The 22,933-nt window shown below is 40.3% G+C and overlaps 1 protein-coding gene and 1 long non-coding RNA gene across 6 annotated transcripts in view; one reads left to right on the top strand and one right to left on the bottom strand.

Annotated features, from left to right (window-relative positions):
• Positions 1 to 22,933, top strand: part of sorcs2 (sortilin-related VPS10 domain containing receptor 2) — a 244,308-nt gene that overhangs the window by 79,786 nt on the left and 141,589 nt on the right. For all 5 annotated transcript variants that reach the window (XM_067438786.1, XM_067438769.1, XM_067438779.1 and 2 more), the window contains exon 2: positions 2,532 to 2,599. In XM_067438786.1, the coding sequence (XP_067294887.1) occupies positions 2,532 to 2,599 (68 nt within the window). The remainder of the gene's footprint in view (positions 1 to 2,531; positions 2,600 to 22,933) is intronic.
• Positions 18,692 to 21,398, bottom strand: LOC137071123 (uncharacterized). The gene is made up of 4 exons (XR_010904390.1): positions 21,176 to 21,398; positions 20,764 to 20,916; positions 19,952 to 20,015; positions 18,692 to 19,828 (listed from the first exon to the last, which is right to left on the bottom strand). It is a non-coding gene; the product is annotated as an uncharacterized lncRNA (long non-coding RNA).

Here is a 22,933-nt window from a genome sequence, read left to right as displayed (position 1 = left end):
TAAGTACATTTTACCTTGAGCTCAAAAAGTTTTCACCCCCGGCTCTTAATGCATCGTGTTTCCTTCTTCCATCAGTGAATATTTGAACCTTTTTCAATAGATGTGAGTCCCTCAATTGTCCTCTGTGTCAAAAATCATATAGTCACAGCTAAAAGGTTCAAATATACAAAAGATGCTAGAAAACTGAAGAATTTTCAGGATCAAGAATTTTGAAGGGTTTTTTCACATTCTTTAAAGGCTCAGGACAAACAAGGGACTCGTGAACAAGGATGACAAACAGTATTAAGAATCTATTGAACTGGGCCATTTTTATAAATTCAACTATTTATTTTTTGTTTTAAGAACTAAATGTCAACATTTTGTATGTCAAATATCTTATTCAGGACAGTACTAAATAAATCAGAACATGCATTTTGTATGATCTGTCTTATTTTGTTAAAAATATTCACATTTTCATAGATTTTGCAAGGGGATCACACACTCTTGCTACTGTAATAAATTCAGCCTTGGTGAGCATGAAAGACTTTTTTTTTTTTAAATGTGTATGTTACAGCATAATCATGTGTGGGAATATATTTTTAGTTTATGAATGATTATGAATGTCGAATGATTACACTAACTTTCGTGCTCAAGCCCTCTTATATTACTCAATGTTCAGAGCAGCTAAACTATTCTAAAAATATATATTTTTAATTGATTTAAATAATTTATTAAAAGAAAAAAAAATGGCCTACAAAAATTCATTTCAAATGTCAAGTATTTTTGTAAGCAAGCATTAAAGTGCATTAAATGCTGGATCTATGATTGGTTCAGTAGTTCACTTTGAATCCTGCTATAATCACTGTATCTTTTCGCCCATACACAACCTCCACACTGTTAAGAAACCTTTGATTTGTGGCTCACACCCTCCTGACCTTTAGCACCTCTGTCGTCTGCAGAGGGGGGGACAAGCTCAGGGCAATAACCCTCTCAGCCGATCCCCTGAGCGAAGCCCATGGTGGGCCCAGTCCACACGCTTTCTGCCACAGTCCAATACCGACCTGTCAGTCACCCTGCCAAGGCCCTGAATCTCTCTGACCCTTTTTCATGGCGATGCTTTTCCATTGGGCTTTGCTGTCAGAGACCCAGTGTGTGAGGCAGCAGAGAAAGATAAAAGAGACACACAGACACAAGTCATCCCCCTTCACTCTCAATCTACTGATTTGTTACTGCAAACTCTGGCATCCTGCTAACATGAATAAAAGATAGCATAGACTTTAAGGGATACATCTAACCCTGGCTTTTATACCTCAACCAGAGGAAGGCATCGCTTTTCTGTGTGTGAGTGTGTGGGTGTGCGAGCGTCTGTGTGTGTGTTTGTGCGGTATTTCCTCTTAACGTACAAAATATAAAGCATTTTCCATCCATTACAAGCATAGTAAGAGCTGGATGCTAGTGTTATAGAAATAGTGGGTTTCATTGTGAAAATGCTTCAAGGCAAGTAGAATCACATTGCAGAAAGAATCTTGTGGTGGAGCAACAGTAGATTTTTTCATCTGTATTGTGTTGGTTGAAGCAATTTCTAAGAGCCTAGTTTTGCACTTGCTGAAATACCACAACACAAAAATACATGCAGAAAGCCTTCAACATAATGATCAAGATGTCATTATTCGCTTTTTCAGACCTACTTGTTTGGATTAAAACATACAGAAATGCAAACGGTGGATGGACAAGTAATGAAGATAATAAAATATTATTTCAGTTGTTTATGTGAGAAACACCTCATGAAGAAAATATTATTTAAAAAATGCACTGTTGTGATGTCATCAGAAAATCTGATTTTAATCTGATCTTCACCATCACCAGCTGGCACTTTAGTGTTTCTAATCCAGACCGGAAAGACTTATTTTGTGTTATGAATTTACAGGTTGTAAAATTGCTTACCTGTTTTAGATAAAGTTCCAATTTATTGGTCGTCACTTAAAGTTATAAATGAATAAATTTGAATTTCTGTGATCTTACAGGCCAACAGCTTCTGTCAGCTTTTTCAATACTGCTACTCCCTGATGCCAGTTGAAGAAAGTGACTTGGCTTCATGCCGATGTATTCATCAATACTATAACAATATTGCTTGCAGTGCAGACAGTCCTATCGGAAAAAAAAAAAAAACAGAATAGTTATTAGCATAAGTTAGGAAGATGCTGCCCAGTAAGTGGTTAAAATTTCATAGATTTGTCATAGATTTGAGGATAGCATACTTTTAAAACCACAAACACATCATGCTTCTGTGTATGTCTGAAAAGACACATGCAGGGACATCTCTCTGGTGTGTTTAGAGAATTTAGAATATAGAGAATATTGTTTTAGAGCAAATACAGTCTTTGCCGAAAGGCTTTTTAAAAGGATTGAGTGTTCTGAATGTGTTTCGAATTGTCTCACATACATTTTTAATGTGATTTTTGGACAGCACTGTATTTAAAATATATGATAACAATTGTAAAAATTCTTTTTATTTAATGTTTCATTCCACTTTTTTCTCTCTCTGTTCATAGGTCATCCTCATTCTCACTAAATATTACCATGCAGACTCCAACAAAGTTCTTGAGAGTTCCCTTTGGAGGTAAGTGATAAGAGATTTTTATTTCCAGTTAAATTTAGGTTAAAACAGTTAAAACCTACAGACTCAGAGGCGAAAATCTGCTTCAGTTGCAATAGGAAAAAAAAAATAATGATGATGGTTAGGGGGAAAATTCCCTTTTGGCAAAATTTAAGATGACAACAATCAATTTGTAATTCATGATTCTCCCTTGATAATCTTTTCAAGCTTTTCTACTGATTTATTTTATGTCAAGTTTAAACATTTATTGTGGAAAATGCAATAAACTTAGATCAAGTCGAACGTTATCGCTCTTCAACCATGTGTGCATTTTGTGTGTGTGTGTGGGGGGGAGAATTGTTAATCTTACAGGTTGTAAGGCTAAATTATAATGCTGGGAGAAAAACAGTGTATGCGTTAATATAACTTTGATTGTATTCGTCTAAAGGAAGAACATCGGGCTTGAGCATGAGTCTCACAAAAATGTGTATAAATAGTACGAGTTTGCAATCTCGTGGAATGTATACGCCAAAATGAGTTTTGGCGTACATATTGTACGCGGTTTTTCACGTGCATATGATACGCACTTATGGCATATTATACATACGAACCCCCCACCCCACCACCCTAAACCTACCCAAGAGCATGTCAAATGCACGCCATAAAGTGCGTATCATATGCACGCAAAAAACTGCGTAGCATTTGCACGCCAAACTCATTTTGGCGTATACATTCCACGAGATTTCACACTCGTACTATTTATACGCATGACCATGAGATCGTGTTGGAGCCTCATGGGCTAATATTATTTTTTGGGTGAACTATGCCTTTTATATGATCTTCAGCTAAGATTAAGAATACTCATTTAGCTATATAAATCTGTGCATTTCTTGTCTATGACCGCTGCTGCTTTTACTGTACAAACAACAGAAATAAGCATTGCTAGATATTGCCAATAGACGTACATGTTTTGAAAGAGAAAATGGTTAATTAATGTGACTGCTCAAATGGACTTGATCACAAATTTTTTACAAGATGTATTTTTTTTTTATGATTACATATTAGATGAAATTGTTATAGATATAGACACATTATAAAGCATGAATGATTCATCTATATAAAGATGCATATGGAAAATGACATGAGTGAGAGAGGAAGTAAGAGGAGAGAAAGAAAGGTGCCAGTGGGGGCTGCGGTCTGGTCTGATGGCCTTTAACAGTTGTCCAGGAAGACAGAGCTCAGGTGAAGAGGAAGAGCAGAAGGCATGAGCAGATGCCAGTGAAAAGAGATTGAATGTAGGTGAGCGATTGCTTCTTATATATCAGTCCATTAGCAGACCACAGCCGACCCTCTTTGGAAAACATTTCACCCAACAGGCTTTGACTGTCAGCAAGCTTAAAAAAACCCCCCAAAAACAAAAGGTACCTTCTGGAAAGGAAACAGGGTCGTAAGATGTAAATAAGCTCCTTTGTTCATTTTAAACCATGCAATTTTACAATCTAAGAAACAAAAGTTCATGTTGAGAGCAAAGCGAGTACATCATTAAGAAATAACTTTTGTTTTTATCCCTGGATCTCTTTTATGTGTTGGTTTTTGCTGTCCTCTAGGGTCTGATAAGCGAGTCCATTGCCTATGCAGTGAACTTAGAGATGACTTAATTAGGACTGCTGAGGGCATTTCTGGACCATGTGCTAATTGCCTCACACTATCCACTTATTAGCAACTAACCCTGACCGGGTAATGACCGTCAGGCAGGTCTTTGTTTGTTTTGCATTGCTTGGGGCTTTGTAAACCTTTCTGGGTTATGCAAAGTTACCAGTCTATCTTGAGAGAAACGTTGTTGTTTCCATTCTTTATATCGGGATTTAAAAATTGAGATCACTGAAGTGTGAAAAGAAGATGGAGCTAAAAATATAGTGCCGCATATGGAATAATTGAAGCCATGTTTGTTCCAATGCTCTCATTAGCCTGTCTGTCTGAGGTTGATACGAGGTTGGCATTAATTTTACATTGGGACACAGAATATATCAGCTGCACAGCTGCCTAATGACCAGGTGGAATGCTAAACACTGTCTTTTTCCCAGCTAGAGCTTCAGCATTTAACGCAACCCATTTTACATGCGGGCAAACATAGCCAAAATGTGCACTAGGAGGTGAAGAATAGATTATGTTTTGAAAGAAAAGGCACAAGACTGTACAATACTTGACATGTGTTTGGACAGGTAGGGTACCTCTGTGGCCATCTGGATATTTCTATATGGCAGGAAGGCAAAATTGCAGTGTATTGTTTCCTCCTTCATACAATTCACAATGGTACTTCAAACATCTTCATGGCATTTTTCGCAGTTATTTGAGTCATAAGGATATCATATTACTCATCCTATCTAGGGAGTTCTTTTTTTCTTGAGAAAGACACACTCGAGTTGCCTTTCATTAACACATGGTGCTTGTCCGGAACAGTTGGTGAGAACGGCCACTCCACTCGCATGCAGGAAAATGTTTCAGTAACACAGATGACTCTCCTATAAAAAAAAAATAATAAAAAAAATACATCAATATTCTAGAATAAATGAATCGAATTAGTAAAATGTTCTCTTAATTTATTTATGATATTCAGAGCTGCCGAATCCCAGACTTCAAAGTCCAGTCCATCATTAACCAGACAGACAGTCTTTCTCTTCAAGTCATTCAATAAATTATGTAGAGTCTTCCGTGTTGATGTTTTAATTGTTGTTGTTCAACTCATAAATTATGCACTGACGTTATGATGGAGCGGTCTGAATTCAACGACACAAGGAGCAGATAAATCGAATTAAACTGGAGATTTAAATTCAGTTCAGGCAATGAGGCTTCTCATTTGTCGGGTTAAAGTCGAACATTATCTGCATTATTATGTTAGAAAAGTGTGTGAAAGCTTGGTAGCTTAGAAAGGAAGTAGCGTATGGGTGAAGGGTTTATTTGCTTGAATAAATTAGAACACAGATAATGTGTTTTTAAATCATTATTGCACTTTGTTGTTTAGACAGTATATGAAACAATGAGTTTCGGCCGGGGCTGTTGATGTCTGTTGATACATTTTTAATAAAATAATAACTGTAAATCCCATCTATCAATATTTGCTGTATTCAGCTGTCAATCTGATTTATTTTCATGACATTGAACACAAAGGGACAGAGTAGACAAAATGTAAATTCTGTCATCATTTACTCATCCTCAGTTCGTTCCAATTGACATGAGGATGAGTAAATGATGACAGAATGTTCTTTTTTGGCTGAACTGTCCCTTTAAGACATCCCAGCTTATCGGTCTATCTGAGCTTAACTTTCTTGTAATTTATCCTTGTCGTTCTTGTATTTTGCCTGTGATATTTTTAATGATCTATCTGTATGTACTTACAAAAACATGAAGGTGGTACTTTAAGCTTGAATTGCTCAGATGGTAGAAGAATCCCCCATTACACTGTCAGGGGCATGATTAATGATAAAAGAAAATGTATCACATTGTTATTTTTTGATAATTAATCACACTAAATTAAATCAACAGGATTAGTTTTTTGTACTCTGGATATATTTGATTGTCCTTTAAATGTGTATCTCCAAGGTACATGTATAATGAAGGTGCAGAATCTGAATCACTGTACATAAAACGACAGACATCAAAGCAAAGTCAAAAATACCAAGAGGAACCTTAAAGGGGTCATGAACTGCACTGGTTTATTATTTTATGGTGTTTACTGGGGTGTACTTCTAATGTTAGAATGCTTTTTACATCAAACATTTTCATAATTTATAAATAAAAGGCATTTTTCCTAGCTTGATTTTAACCCTCTGCTCTGAGCGGTTCTGTTTTAAGGGGCGTGTCTGCTGTGAGACTTCAGTGTAAATGCCCACTGCTGTGATTGGCTAACGACTTTCCATTTGAAATAGTATTGCTCTCTCTTTTAGTGCGTTATTAATATTACAGCTCTCATGATTAAAGGAACATGCCAACTTTTTGGGACTTTGGCTTATTAAGTGCATCCCCCAGAGTTAGATAAGTCCATATATATCATTCTCATCTCAGTGCATCCCATAACTCAGTCTGACACACACTCCCGCTAGCTTAGCTTAGCACAAAGACTGGTGCTATATGGCTTCAGCTAGCCTACTGCTCAATAAGTGACAAAATAACGGCAACATTTTCCTATTTACATGTTGCGATGTGTATAGTCACAGTGTGTACAAATAACAAGGTTGCATGAGACACAGCCATCTTATAAACATATACATATTGTGGACTATTTTCTCAGAAGGCGCAGCACTGCTCCACTTCTGCAGAGTGCGGAGTGATTTGTAGATAGCATCAGTGATTATAATGGGTTCAATTTGCTTTTGCCATGACGTGGTACTCACATCCGGTGTAGGCAAATGTCAGCCGTTAAGCAACTGAACGCCAGTGGACAGGACCTGTGGTCCAATGATCCGTTTGTCGATGTCTTGCTCTGGGGGCAGACATATGCAAATGATTTTGCCCATGTGATGTCAAAAATTCCACAATCCCCACAAACAAGCTGTTTTTGGAGCTTTATTAAAAAAAAAAGCTTTGTTTGTAATGAGGAGGACGTTTTAAGTATTGTAACAATAAAACATCTTGCAAGTTTAAAATACCTCTTAAATGTCAAAAGATCAAGGTAAATTTGATTTCTCATCAGATCTCTTGCCTTTACCCTTTAACAGTAGGGTTTTTCAGACTCTATAAACCTGAAAATATACTCTCAAAATGTCAGTGAGATCAATTTATTCATTAAACTTTATGTCTAGGACGTAAGGCCAGGTTGGAGTGGGGGACCGATGCTGGAGGAATCGCATTGCATTGTGATACTTCATTTTGCTGTTATCGTCTTAGCTTAGCATTTTATTTTGTTTCCATTCCACTACAGTATCTTTAGCGTGAGCTATTTTTAACAGTTTTTTTTCTTTGCTATACTGCTCTTTATTTGTTGTTATTGACTTTTATGTCAGTAGAGAGAGGACAGAGAATACAGCAGGTCCCAGTGATCAATGATTATGCGATTATGTGTGTGTGTTTCCTCTTAAGTCTTCGCTTCATTGAGCGTGATCCCTACAGAGCAGAAGAGATGTTGACGACGGCTGTTAACTTCTCCTGAATTTCTTTACTGTGTGTGAAAATGTGTGCAAATCATCTCCATACAGTACATTTAATATTTTTTTGCAACATTCCTTTTTTTCCCACCATAGTCTTACTGCATGTAATACTAACTGATATCTAATGATCCCACTCTGAAATGGGAATCCTTCTCTCTTTTGAACTCAACTTGAATGCAGAGTCAGCAGCTAAACATGCATTTCTTAACTAGCCGCCCTAACTGGCGATTTCTGAAATATGCACACGTATAGCTAGGTATCTATGGATATATATATATAGATCAGATAGGGCTGATGATAGGGGAATCTTTGCATATTTTTACATTGTTAAAATACCGTCTGGAAAATATTTACTTTCTAAATTAAATCGTCAGCGAAGAACAACACTTAATGCTTTCTCTTCTGTCTTTAGAATAAAATACTCTTAAGTTACTGATATCTCATTAGTCTCACATGGCCAGACCTTTGACTGACAGGAAAAGGTCTAAGCTCTATAGGTGCTTCATTTGGTGAAGAACTGTCCACTTAGGTAGGCAGAAGACATCTGACTGACGAGCCCGATCTCACAAAAATGCGTATAAATAGTAATAGTCTGTAATCTCAAGGAATGTTTTGCCATGCATATGGTACGCGGTTTTACACGTGCATATGATATTATACGTATGAACCACCCACCCCACCACCCCCATCCTACCCAAGAGCGTATCACATGCACACCATAAAATGTGTATATGCACGCGAAAAACTGTGTAGCATAGGCACACCAAAACGCCAAATTTTGGTATACATTCCATGAGATTGCATACTTGTACTATTGCTACGCATTACCATGTGATCGTGTTGGACTGACAAAATACAATTTATACACATTCACGTTTGAACACAGATGTGTGACCACAGTTTGTGTAAACAACCAGCCTACACTCTTAAAAATAAAGGTTCTTTGGCAGGGTGTATGGTTCCATGAAGAACCGTTAATATCCAAAGAACCTTTCCATTGCACAAAAGGTTATTTGGAGTGCAAAAGGTTCTTTAGACTATAAAATGGTTAGAAAAAAAATGGTTCTTGAACCTTTCACAAAACGGTTCCTTGGGGAACCAAAAATGGTTCTTCTATGGCATCACTATGAAAACCCAATTTTTGGTTTTTCCTGGCACCTTTATTTTTTAAGGGTGCATAATGGTACAAATCCACCCAATACTTTATCAATCATTATCAATCTCTCATAACGTACTGTTTAATATTTCCCCATATTCTTTTGTAAGAGTATGGCTGCATGACTGCCCATGACTGTCGGTGATCTGCCTTTTTAGCATAGACACACCCCTGAGGGAGAAGCAAAGAGCCTCAAAGAGCATTTCTGTTTACTTACTGTATTGGCTAGCTATAATATTACAATGTCTGTGCCAAAAAACATTACAAATGTTCTGCTGTTGGATATACCAAAGAGCATATGAATCTCCAGACTCCCGGCATCCGAGCCACTGAGGACACTGTGGTTGTATTTCATTTCTGAATGAGCTTTCTAGAATGCTGTACTGCTAATATGGCTAAAGTTATAGTCTCTGACTGTATTCACAGAGACTATAGCTATGTTGTTAGTTTTATCCTGAAAACGCTGCGTAATTCATTAATGCACATTTATTATGGATTGTATAGTCAGGTGACAGAATTTTTTACTCTTTCTGTAAAGATAAGAAAATTGTACTAAAAGTGTAATAGATTAAGATGACATGCTTAATGGTACATGCTAGTTGATGAGTTGAATTATCGTAACTCCATAACAACTAATTGTCACGTCACAAACAAGGGAAAATGGTGCGAGGACTCATGTGCACAGAAGTGGTAATTTATTATAAAATAAAACATAAATACAAAACAAAACCCACAAGGGGGCAAAAATACGTAATCAAAACATAAACTCAAAAACATACCAGAACAGAATCACGGGGAGGACGGGAGACGCAGACATTACACAAGGATCCAACACAGACTGACAAACACAAGGAGCTTATAAGGGGAAGAAATCAAGAGGGAACAGGTGGGAGAAATCAACACTAATCAGATAACAAGGGGGAGGGATCAGACAATGACAGAAGCACAAAGGCCATACTGACAAAACCCACATGTGCACACAAGACAGGACAGGCATGTGACATTACCCCCTTCTTAAGGAGCGGCTACCAGACGCTCCACTAGGGACGGGCGGGACAGACCAGGGCGGGACAGACCAGGGGGGCACGGGAGGGACTGACCAGGGGGGCACGGGAGGGACTGACCAGGGGGGCACGGGAGGGACTGACCAGGGCGGGACGGGTGAGACGGGCGGGACAGACCAGGGCGGGACGGGAGGGACAGACCAGGGCGGGACGGGAGGAACAGGGGAAACAGAGAAGGAAGGAACAAACAAGGGAAGGGTCAACAAGGAGGGAATAGGGAAAACAATTTTCAGGAGGCCATGGTGGCCCACAAAGTTCAGGCACCCAGGGCGGCGTGGTCAGAGCAGGGCGCTGGTTTTGCGCGGGCAGGCCAGTGCACCGGGGCGGCGCAGTCAGAGCAGGACGCCTCAGGGGCGCACGGAGAGCAGGACGCCTCAGGGGCGCACGGAGAGCAGGACGCCTCAGGGGCGCACGGAGAGCAGGACGCCTCAGGGGCGCACGGAGAGCAGGACGCCTCAGGGGCGCACGGAGAGCAGGACGCCTCAGGGGCGCACGGAGAGCAGGACGCCTCAGGGGCGCACGGAGAGCAGGACGCCTCAGGGGCGCACGGAGAGCAGGACGCCTCAGGGGCGCACGGAGAGCAGGACGCCTCAGGGGCGCACGGAGAGCAGGACGCCTCAGGGGCGCGGTGAGAGCTGGACGCCTGGGAGGCGCGGTGAGAGCTGGACGCCTGGGAGGCGCGGTGAGAGCTGGACGCCTGGGAGGCGCGGTGAGAGCTGGACGCCTGGGAGGCGCGGTGAGAGCTGGACGCCTGGGAGGCGCGGTGAGAGCTGGACGCCTGGGAGGCGCGGTGAGAGCTGGACGCCTGGGAGGCGCGGTGAGAGCTGGACGCCTGGGAGGCGCGGTGAGAGCTGGACGCCTGGGAGGCGCGGTGAGAGCTGGACGCCTGGGAGGCGCGGTGAGAGCTGGACGCCTGGGAGGCGCGGTGAGAGCTGGACGCCTGGGAGGCGCGGTGAGAGCTGGACGCCTGGGAGGCGCGGTGAGAGCTGGACGCCTGGGAGGCGCGGTGAGAGCAGGGCACCTGGGAAGCATCTCCTGCCCAGCGGCGTCCACTGGAACAGAGTCCACCGGCATAGGGACAACCGGAACTGGGACCACCGGAACACGATCCACCGGCACAGGGACCACCGGAACACGATCCACCGGCACAGGGACCACCGGAACACGATCCACCGGCACAGGGACAACCGGAACACGATCCGCCGGCACTGGGACCACCGGAATACGATCCGCCGGCATTGGGACCACCAGAGCACGATCCGCCGGCAGTGGGACCACCAGAGCACGATCCGCCGGCAGTGGGACCACCGGAACACGATCCGCCGGCAGTGGGACCACCGGCACAGGGACCACTGGAACTGGGACCACCGGAACAGGCACGGAGGGAAACTTCCTTCTCCTCCTCCGTTTCAGGACCACTGGAACACGATCCGCCGGTACTGGGACCACCGGAGTACGATCCACCGGAATCGGGACCACCAGAACACGATCCGCCGGTACTGGGACCACCGGCATACGAGCCGCCGGCACTGGGACCACCGGCACAGGGACCACTGGAACTGGGACCACTGGAACAGGCACGGAGGGAGCCTTCCTTCTCCTCCTCCTCTTAGAGACCACCGGAGCTTGGGCCACTGGAACAGGAACCACCGGAGCTATCCAGCCCCTGGTCCTAGAGGGACTGGAGTCCAGCTGTTCCACAAACTCCCAAAAGTCCGGGGTTCCCATTCTCTCAACCTCCATGGGGCTGAGAGGCATGTCTGTCTCATTGAGGTACAGGTGATGCACCTCAATAAGGAATTGGCAGGCGAACTCTCTTACACCCGCCCCCTGTTGGCGGATGTATTTAGAGTTCACCTGCCGCATCACCTGTACGTGCCTAGTTAGCTCCATAGTTCAAAGAGCAAACAAACAAAGATAAACAATCCTCTTGCTGAGTCCTCTACGGTTGGATCCTTCTGTCACGTCACAAACAAGGGAAAATGGTGCGAGGACTCATGTGCAAAGAAGTGGTAATTTATTATAAAATAAAACATAAATACAAAACAAAACCCACAAGGGGGCAAAAATACGTAATCAAAAAATAAACTCAAAAACATACCAGAACAGAATCACGGGGAGGACGGGAGACGCAGACATTACACAAGGATCCAACACAGACTGACAAACACAAGGAGCTTATAAGGGGAAGAAAGGTGGGAGAAATCAACACTAATCAGATAACAAGGGGGAGGGATCAGACAATGACAGAAGCACAAAGGCCATACTGACAAAACCCACATGTGCACACAAGACAGGACAGGCATGTGACACTAATGCTACAGAAATGCATCCACTAGCCATTCAGAAACATCCAGGTGCAGTTTAAAAGTTGCAACCTCTTCCTGATTCTCTCCATCTGTGTCTGACTGTGTCTCCACATCTGGTTATTTCTGACATTTTGGCTGATTTAGATTTGCCTGTTTTATTGTTGACGGAGTATCTGAAGCTTGTAGAGGGGCGGGAAGCAGCAGCTCATTTGCATTTAAAGGGACACACACAAAAACGGTGCATTTTTTGCACACACCAAAATAGGGACACATTTGACAAGCTATAAAAGAGCTGAGCTGAAACTTCATAGACACATTTTGGGACACCAGAGATTTATATTTCATCTTGTGAAAGGCGGCATCATATGTCCCCTTTAAGGTTGACACAAACAATCTGCAAACAATCTTTATAGACATCAACTAATTTCTTGTGTTTTAATGCGGATTGTTATCATTATTTGCATTGTTTATTTGCTGAAAATAAGGACAAAGCAGTCTGCATTAAAACACACACAAAAATTACTTGGAGATATCTGTAAGCTTTGCTCTCATAATTTTCATCCTTCTTCAATGAATAAGCACTGATTATTTCAACAGTGTGTACTTCGTCAGCAGCCACTTCAAATTAAAAGCTCCCTGTACACTCCTGTTTGGAAAATCCAGCATTTACTTGCTCATGTGAAGTGCTCATTGTCACAGATTTTGTTTCCTGGTGGAGTCAGCCAGTTTCCTGGAAGTCAGCCAATCAGATTAAGACTTCTGCGAAAGTGTTTCCAGTTCAGTGTGCCATGTGCATCAGACGCTTAGCAAATGAAGTGTGGGCGGTTCGTGGGTGTGACGTCTGAGGCTGATACTTATATCTCGTTTATTTTAACAGCCCTAAAAACATTTTGTAAAATCTTTTTTGGGACCCCTTAGCACGAGCATAGCACTTAGCACGTTTACACAGCATCAGATTCAGGAGTGATAAACGATAAAACTATATAAATATCCAGGGCTCATTTTAAGGGTGAGTTGGATAAATGTGCTTTGTGAACAGAACCTCACTGTATAACTAAGCTGTGTTCATCCCCATCCCATTCCATATTCCCTACATAAGTCAACTAATATAGTCAGTTTGAAGGAGTAAATGAAAACAGCAAATGAAAAGCCGAATTTAGAAGCTAAGGAGCTAGCGCTTTTGCATAGTTTGTGCTTGCTGTTTAATATAACTCCTGTAATAACAAAAAGATTTATCCTGAACTCATTTAAACTATGTATAAACCTTAATTAAACAATTTAATTATTAAAAAGGAATTTAAACCTGTATGATATTATGCTGTACCTGCACTGGACCAGCGGTGGATGGATGGATGGATGGATGGATGGATGGATGGATGATTCCACTGCCGACGGCATCTTTTGGCAAGATGGGGGAATTAATTCGGTAGGACTCTCACAGTGCATTATGGGGTATTCTCTAGCCATTTAGTGTACATCCGTTGTACACTCGTTATCGCATCATGCATTATGGGATTTAATGAGTGTACTCTATAACATCCTCTATTGTTTCGGCCACCTCTACAAATGGCCGTTCCCTCAAATAGTGCCCCTTTTAAGGGTATAGGGAGCGATTTCAAAACAGAGCCCTATAAACTCGATTGGACTGGAAGTCTCCATCATTGATATTGGCTTTGTCATTTGTTCATTCATTTGTGTAGATACAGATATTTGAACTGATCCTGTATGTGGTTTATGAAGAGCCTCATAATTGTCAATCTTAACTGACTGTACATGGCTCTGTTAAACCAAAGAAAAGATGCCTGATTTGAAAACGCCTTGTAGTTTAGCGTACCTTTTATGATAGGAATGTAATGCTCCTCTTCGAAAATGTAATAAATATGCTTTCCATCAGGCTTGTAGACAAACCAGTCGAGCTTTCTTTATTGATTGCATTTCTCTTGATGTATACAAATGACCATTTCTCAGAGTCTCTTTAGCAAACTCCCAGTCGCACTGAAGCTGATTGTGCAGTTTTGGGAGCACAGACCCAGGCGGCATGAATCCATTCTGATGTGTTTATCTGAAGTGCGCCACAAATAACAGGAGTGTGCGCACAGAGAAAAGACAGGGAGCTGTTGCGTATGTAGACGCAGGAGTACACCCACATTCATAAGCTGGAAGCAGAGCAGCACTTCCAATCACACCTTTCAAATGCATTTTGTGTTTCACACACTCTCACACATGTCTTGTGCAGATGGGATTTATAATTCATGTGTTCTTCACACATCTTTTGAACTGCTGAAGAAGGATTGCAAAGAGGCATCCCCCCCAGAACCCCCACCCCTCCGATCATGCCTCAGACACACACACACACACACACAAACACGCATAATTCTCAAGAGGATTCACTCCTCCATAATACATGAAGAGATTCTCTAGCATCCCATCAACCCCCACCCCTCTGACCCCCTGTGCCTCCGACAAGTGTAATTAAGGGTCCTTGGGGGAGGAAGAAGGAGTGAAATGAAATCACTTCAGGCGATGCCTCCCGGGCCACCAGTCAGCACTGTCTTTTTTTAGAGACTTTAAAAACTGATTTTAGTATCTCAATATCCCAGCTGTTTATGTCTTTTCTTTGCCCTTTTTACTACCACCTTTGTTCTGCTTGCCTTTATCACAGCTTCTGCTTCTCCCCTTCTCTCTGTATCTTTGTTCATCCAGTCACCCATCACTCAGCCCACACAGAATCAGCACTGAAAGCTCTGGAGATTTTCTAGAATGTCTGTCATTTACAACAGTGTAAGAACAGTGTTCTACACACAATCCTGCCTCTTCCATGTTTGTTTATTAAATACTTGATTAGCACAAAGAGTATAGAACTGAAAGATCAATTTAACACATTTTACCATGGGGTTTACCACAATTTCCTAGTTTCCCCTTAAATCAGTGGTCTCTCAGTGGTGGCCCTGTGATATCAAAAGTAACATTCAGTATCTTGTGTGTCCATTAGCTGCTTTATGTACTACATAAAAATGTTCTCTTTAGGCTTAAACAGTATTTTAGTGAATAAGGGGTTGCCTTATCATCATATATTATGTTTGAGGTCCTTAATTGGCATTTAAAAATGTTAAAGGTCCCGTTCTTCGCAATTCCATCTTTCAAACTTTAGTTAGTGTGTAATGTTGCTGTTAGAGCATAAATAATACCTGTAAAATTATAAAGCTCAAAGTTCAATGCCAAGCGAGATATTTTATTTAACAGAAGTTCCCTTTCAAAGCCTACAGCAAACGGTCTGTTTGGACTACACTCCTGCACTTCCTTCAGGAATGACGTCACTGGAACCGTTTGTTGACTAACCCTCCGCCCACAAGAACACGCAAAATAGGGGGTGTGGTCTTGTTGCTCTCTCACGTGGAGAAGAGCGCGCATTCAGCACTTGCATCTCCCCGTTATGGTAAGAGGCGGGACCTTTCCGGGCAAAGTGCGCTAAGCTGCTGTCCAATCACAACACGGGAAGCGCTGGCCCAATCAGAACTCGTTACGTGTTTCTGAAGGAGGGACTTCATAGAACAAGGAAATCATCAGGCCGTTTTTAGGACAGAGAAAACAGCGCTGTACAGATAAGTAAATTGTGTGAAAAATACTGGTTTTTTTACACGTGAAACATGAACTCATGTTATATTTCACACTGTAAACATAATCAAAGCTTCAAAAACACAAGGAAAACAGGACCTTTAAAACCCCTTCTATAGGTTATAAATCTTTCCGTCGTGTGTTTCTCAATGATTGAGATTTTCGCTACTTCAGTTTGTAAACTCAGTACTCTTCTGCTAGAATCTTCCTATTTTATTTTTATTTATCCACAGGCTGAGTTGTTAAATAGTTAATCCATGCTGTGGCTCTTCTCATGCATTTATATTGAATGGTTATCCTGTGCACCAGACACAGGCAAAATCTGGGGGAAAATAATATCTTAAAGAATAACGCAAACTGTAGTTCTGTGTCTGTGAGGGAGTTTTTTAAACTTCTCTGAGCACCTGCACCAATGACCTCAAGCCATAGACCTGTGTTTCTACTTTTCTCTGTTTTCTCACTCTCACACATGCACATTCACACAATAGGGGGGTATAGTCCATGGAGGCAAAATTTGAAGGTTTCCATTCTCCATTGATAAAAAACCATAAATAATATTTTCTCAATAATCTCAGTTTTCTCAGTTAGCAAACTGACATGCTTTTCTGGCACATCTGGCACGCATGTGTAATAGGGGCATAAAGCAGCAGTTATAAATGATGGTGATGATGGTGCCATTTACCGTGAATATTAACACCTCAGAACTTTTAATAATGATAATGATGGGAAAAACAGACAAACAAAGAGTGAGTAAAACACGTTCAAAGTAATTTAATAACGATACATCGATTTTTGCCTTATACTCATTGCTTATTATGAGTAAAAACTATTTGAGTCTTGAGAGAATTTAACTGAAAATTAAGTTCAGTGAGGTACTGAGTAAATCACTCCACAGACATACTCAGCTAACTGGAAAAACAGTTTTTCAACATAATTTTAGTCCCCAGCTGGCTTCTTGCACTTTTCAAGTGGTTTTGCATTTCCTACATTGTCAAGGCTGCTGACTCATAAATACTTTCATCCACTCTGCTGTTTCTGTTGCAGTGGAAACTACAGGGTGTGAGGCATGACAGACAGACAGGAGTCTGATAGATTGTTCTCTGAGACAAAGACAGATATGATCTGATCAAGTGAAATATCAGTTAAAAGAGCTCAGGACCTGCATGGTGGAGGCCTCAGCCAAAAAAAAAAAAAACTAGAGTGAGAGATGGCCTAGCAGTACCCACTTTGAAGACAGTTAACCAGGGAGGCTCAAAAGTGTGCCTACAAACTATTCCACCGCCTACACGGAGCTCTCAGAGTGGAGGCTTTAGCATATTGATGGTCTATAGCGAAAGGAAGCCTACACTCTAAAAAGTGCTGGGTTTAAAACAACCCAAGTTGGGTTGAAAATGGACAAACCCAGAAATTGGGTTGTTTGAACTCAGTAACTGGACCCATTCAAACAACCCAATTTCTGGGTTTGTCCATTTTCAACCCAACTTGGGTTGTTTTAAACCCATCCCTTTTTAGAGTGTAGCAACACTCTATAGCGAGAGGAAGCCTAACTACAATACGCTAAAAGACCACCTCACCAAAGAGGCTCACAGAGAGCCACACAACTTAGACATCTTATCTTCAGCGGAGCTCTGGGGAGCAGAGGTCTCAGCATGATGACTGTCTAAATTGAGAGGAAACCTAACAACACATCCCTAAAGTTGGTTCTACCAAAGAGGTTCACCGAGAGCCATACATCCTGGCGTTGCTGCCCCAACCGACCTCTAAGAACGGAGGCCTCAGCAAGACAACTCTCTTGAGCGAGAGGAAGCCTAACTACATTCTGTGCAGTTTAAGGACTGCTTACCAAATAGGCTCACAAAAGAGCTTGACAACTCTATACTGCTATTCAAGCAGAGCTCTGCGGAGCAGAGGCCACAGAAAGATGACTCTCTAAAGCAAAAGCAGGCCTATCAACACTTCACCTTAAAGCCAGTTATACCCAGGAGGCTCAAAGAGAGCCATAGCACTCAATTTCACTGTCTGGCGGAATGATACTTAGAACGAGCACATTACAGAGAGCAAAGGACCTTGCCCATAACATGGAGGGCTCAGCCTAAAAGGACCAATGGGAGCTAACAGCCAAAACTTGCTAAAACCATTGGAAAACCTTACTTAGTTTGGGCAGGAAATTGTCCTAAGAAGTGAGCTGAGTTTAAAGGGTTACTTCAGCGATTAGCATATGGCTTTCTAACCCTGCACTGTTAGAAAAAATGTGCAAAATTTGTACCTTTTGGGGTACAATGGCTTGTCACTGGGGCAGTACCCTCAAGGGTACACCCGTTGTACCCTTATACATGGGTACATATCTGTACCCTTGCAGTATGTACCTTTCAAAGGCAAATATGTACCTCTGCAGACAAATTTGTACCTTATAGTGCAATGGTACTATAATGTACCTTTAAAAAAGGTACATATTTGTCCTTTTAAGGGTACTGCCCCAGTGACAAGCATTTTGTACCTTGTGATGGCAAATTTGTACTCTATTTTGCACATTAAAAAGGCCAGAATAATTTTAATCACATTTATTAAATTCTCACATTTTCAGAAGAGGTTTCAAGCAATCACAATGTCACAACAGGATACATACATTGTACTTTTTTCAACAGTACATTAATTTATTAACATTAGTTAATTAATTGTAACTTTATACCCTTAACATTTTATCACATATTATTCTCACAGTCATAACAGGATGCTTATATATTAAGCAATTTTACTGTTAGGTTTATACTAACTTCATATAAATAATATTAAGCTTTCAAAATCAGTACATACCATTTTAACCGTAATAACACAAGTAACATTAACATAACATTATTTTTTTTTTAAACAGCACTAGATCTCATTTTAAAGGTCCCTTTCTTTGCGATTCCATCTTTCAAACTTTAGTGTGTAATGTTGCTGTTAGAGCATAAATGATACCTGAAAAATTATAAAGCTCAAAGTTCAATGCCAAGAGAGATATTTTATTTAACAGAAGTTCCCTTTCAAAGCCTACAGCGAGCGGCCGGTTTGGACTACACCGCTGCACTTCCTGCTGTGATGATGTCACTAGAACCGTTTGTTGACTAAAGCTCCGCCCACAAGAACACGCAAAATAGGGGGCGTGGTCTCGTTGCTCTCCCACGTGGATAAGAGCACGCATTCAGCTTGCATCGCCCCATTATGGTAAGAGGTGGGACCTTTCCGGGCAAAGTGCGCTAAGCTGCTGTCCAATCACAACACGGGAAGCGCTGGCCCAATCAGAACTCGTTACGTATTTCTGAAGGAGGGACTTCATAGAACAAGGAAATCATCAGGCCGTTTTTAGGACAGAGGAAACAGCGCTGTACAGATAATTAAATTGTGTGAAAAATACTGTTTTTTTACACGCGAAACATGAACTCATGTTATATTGCACACTGTAAACATAATCAAAGCTTCGAAAACACGTGAAGAACGGGACCTTTAACATTTTCTATTACAGTCTACATGTTCTAAAATGTTTTGAACATCAATAAATCAAAGCAATCTTTTTTCAACAGTAAATTCATTTTAACTTTATACCCTTAAAACATTTAATCACAAACACACATTTCACTAAATGCAGTATCTTTAAGAATTTTCTGTAGCTCTAATGGGAGCAAAGACAACGTAGTCTCTTTTAGTACAGGATATTGATTATTCGGGTGACAGTTATTGGAAGGGGCTTGCCACCCACCTCACCAATCTTTGCTATGGCATGCTACAGGAAGGTCAGTGTATTCTTCATGTAGGGTGGATGAGCCATGTTTAAAAGATAGTAGGCACTGAAGGCTGCAATTGTCCCTTCTTCAACTCCTATTTCCCCTGCACACCTCCACTTTGACTGGAAAATGGCTCTCTCCAAGAGGGTTCAAGTCAGTGTCTACCAAATGTATGGTTGGGTATGGCGTATCAGCATCACACTGCAAGGAAAAATAAAGAACGTGTTAAACATCTATCAGTTAAACAATTCAATAACTATCAGAACATTATAACAGGACATGTATCAGATTATTAAAAAGTGAGTTTAACAAATGGTTCCATACCTCTCAATGCGAATAAGCTCTCAGCTTTCTCAGTGCTTTAAAAGTGCTGCACGAAAGTCAGAATCTGTAATAAAAATAGATAACACACTCCTCAATAATTTAATATTATAAACTTCCTGCTTTCATATTAATTTATACCCTCCCAAAAGTGGTTTCCTTTATTCATTGTAAGTCATAGTTCAGAAATTTTAAAAACAAAACAAAAACAGATTAACTGGAAATATCAACAAATGTAACATTAATATAATTTTTTTTTTTACTAACCCTTAAGTGACAGCAGCCTAATAATCCAATAATCTAATAATCCTAATAATTATTTTAAAAAATGGTTTTGAATAAATTCAATGAATCATTAATAAATACGTTTTATAACTGGATGAATCAGTGTTTTTGAAGAATCTTTTGAATTAATGATTTATTGACAAAACATTTCTAACGGTCACTTGATTGCGTAATATGTAAACGATACAACTGTTAATTTCAAAAGGTGGTTTGCTCTATTTTGATCACTATTATTTATATATTGTGTGGTTTAAAACTTTTCTCTCTGGCTCAGCGAAGCAGCACGAACACAGAGTTGAATGTTTTTGAGTTAAAAAAATTCTTATCTTTTTATGGTTAACTTGAATTAGGGATGTGACAGTGAGGAAATTTTCGCACAGGTTAATGACGTGTGACAACACCAGTAATACCAGTATCACCAGCTGGGCTTTTAAATCACTAAATCTATATAAACTGAAAGTAACATGCACATGGTCGCCCGGGCACATTAATCCGTAATTGCTCAAAACCATTATGTTTTATGTCAATACCTGGTAGTTCTTTTGCAAGCATCTCTTCTTCTTTGTAGACTTTGGCCAATGTAGCATTTCTTTGAACAAGCTCAAGCACCTTTGGCACAATACTGGTAAACCAATCCTTGAATCGCTGGCTTAAACTGACAGATGAAGAACTTCATCACACAACTGAAAATTGACAGAATGAAAAAGTTAATCATTCACATTAACTAAAAATACTTTAAAATCAAATCAGTAATTTTAATATTCTTTGTCTCAAATATTTCTAAGCTTGAATGGACATATTTCATCACCTGAAGGTTTTGAAAATTACAACAATTTTACAAACTCTTATCTGTAAATTAACATTTTTGCATACTTTGTTTATAACGACATTCAACATTTATTTTAAGCTGCAAACTGATTTAAAATCCGTGATATCACTGACCCCTGAGGTTGTTTTTAAGAAAGGATATTTCTTAAGGATATGCTCCAGTCATTCCATCTCTTATCTCCCGTCTTCGCACGCAAAAGTTCGCTGCATTCGGTCATTGACCACAGCAGTGTTTGATCGCATCTTGCTTTACTGGATATGTAGGACATTCACAGGACCCTCAGAGGATGCATCCTCACCAATGAAAGCAATCGCCTATTGGATCAAATGTAAAAAAAAAGTAAATAATAACAACAACAACAACAGTTAAATCTCAAAAACACATGATTCCATTCACTAATTCTTTACCTTACAGAGATATTCAATTAAAGAATGCACAATGAATTCCTTAAAAAAAAAATACTATGCAAATGGTTCTTTCCATGTCAATGGTTAAACCTTAAGTTTATAAAGCGACAAGAATACTTTTAGTGCGCAAAAACAAAATTAATGACTTTATTCAACAATATCTTCTCTTCTGTGTCAGTTTCATGTGCCCTTTACATTCAGCACTTCCATTTAGGTTCTACATCAGAATGCCGGCTCAGTATTGGCTGAATCCCGAGTCAGCATCACATGTATGCGACATGCTGCTCAGGTTAAAGGTTAAATTTATTTCATTAATGACACCCTAATGTCGTTCCACACCCGTAAGACCTCTCTTTATCTTCGGAACACAGTTTAAGATATTTTATATTTAGTCCGAGAGCGTATGCAAGTGTATGCACACTATACTGTTCATGTCCAGGAAGGGAATAAAAACATCATCAAAGTAGTCCAGATGTGACATCAGTTAGTTAATTAGAGTCTTTTTTTAGAATCGAAAATACATTTCATGATTTGGAACGCGTGTCAAACTGCTGAAATCACGTGACTTTGCTGATCCGAATCGATTCACTGATTCATAACCGTTTGAATCTTTATTTGAGGATTGAAAACAAACAGGGAAGAGAAGACAATGCTGAATAAAGTCGTAGTTTTTGGAGCAAAATGTATTTTTGATGTTTCAAGAGCTGCTTAATTAACTCACTGATGTCACATATGGACTACTTTGATGATGTTTTTATTCCTTTTCTGGACATGGACAGTATAGTGTGCATACACTTGCATACGCTGTCAGACTAAATATAAAATATCTTAAACTGTGTGTGAAGATGAACGGAGGTCTTACGGGTGTGAAACGACATTAGGGAGAGGAGTTAATGACATCAAATTAATTTTTTGGTGAACTAACCCTTTAAAAGCGTCGGCCAATAAAGAGTTGGAATTCTGAAGTAGAACCTGGAAGTGCTGAATGTAAACAGCACATGAGATGGATACAGAAGAGAAGACATAGTTAAATTAAGTCTTTATTCATGACCTGAAGGCAGACAACCTATTGTATAATTTTTAATTAAATTACTCTTTAGTTGTCAAATTATATTTGGCTCTTGTTTAGTAACCAATTTTAACTACAGGGATCCACTTACCCCTGACTCAGATCTACAAGAAGCTGCTAGAGATTGTACAGGGAGCCTCACATTTTTGTGCCCAAACTTCTCCTTACTCTTTCTTACCTCATCTTCATGGACCAGAGCTGCACGCTCAGCTTTAAATTTGCGCTTGAGGGACTGGTGCCAAGTGTCCTAACACATGTGGGAAAAATATGGTATAGTTAATACAGGCAAGATATTTTGAATGCATATAAACAGAATCTACCACTTTCTGTCAATTAGAATAGCTAAGATGTAAACAAAATCTAAGACCAATTAATAAATGGAACAATAACCTTAA

Source organism: Pseudorasbora parva, chromosome 1, assembly GCF_024679245.1.
Source record: "Pseudorasbora parva isolate DD20220531a chromosome 1, ASM2467924v1, whole genome shotgun sequence".
In the NCBI taxonomy this organism is placed as follows: Eukaryota; Metazoa; Chordata; class Actinopteri; order Cypriniformes; family Gobionidae; genus Pseudorasbora; species Pseudorasbora parva.
This window is presented reverse-complemented; position numbering and strand designations above follow the sequence as displayed.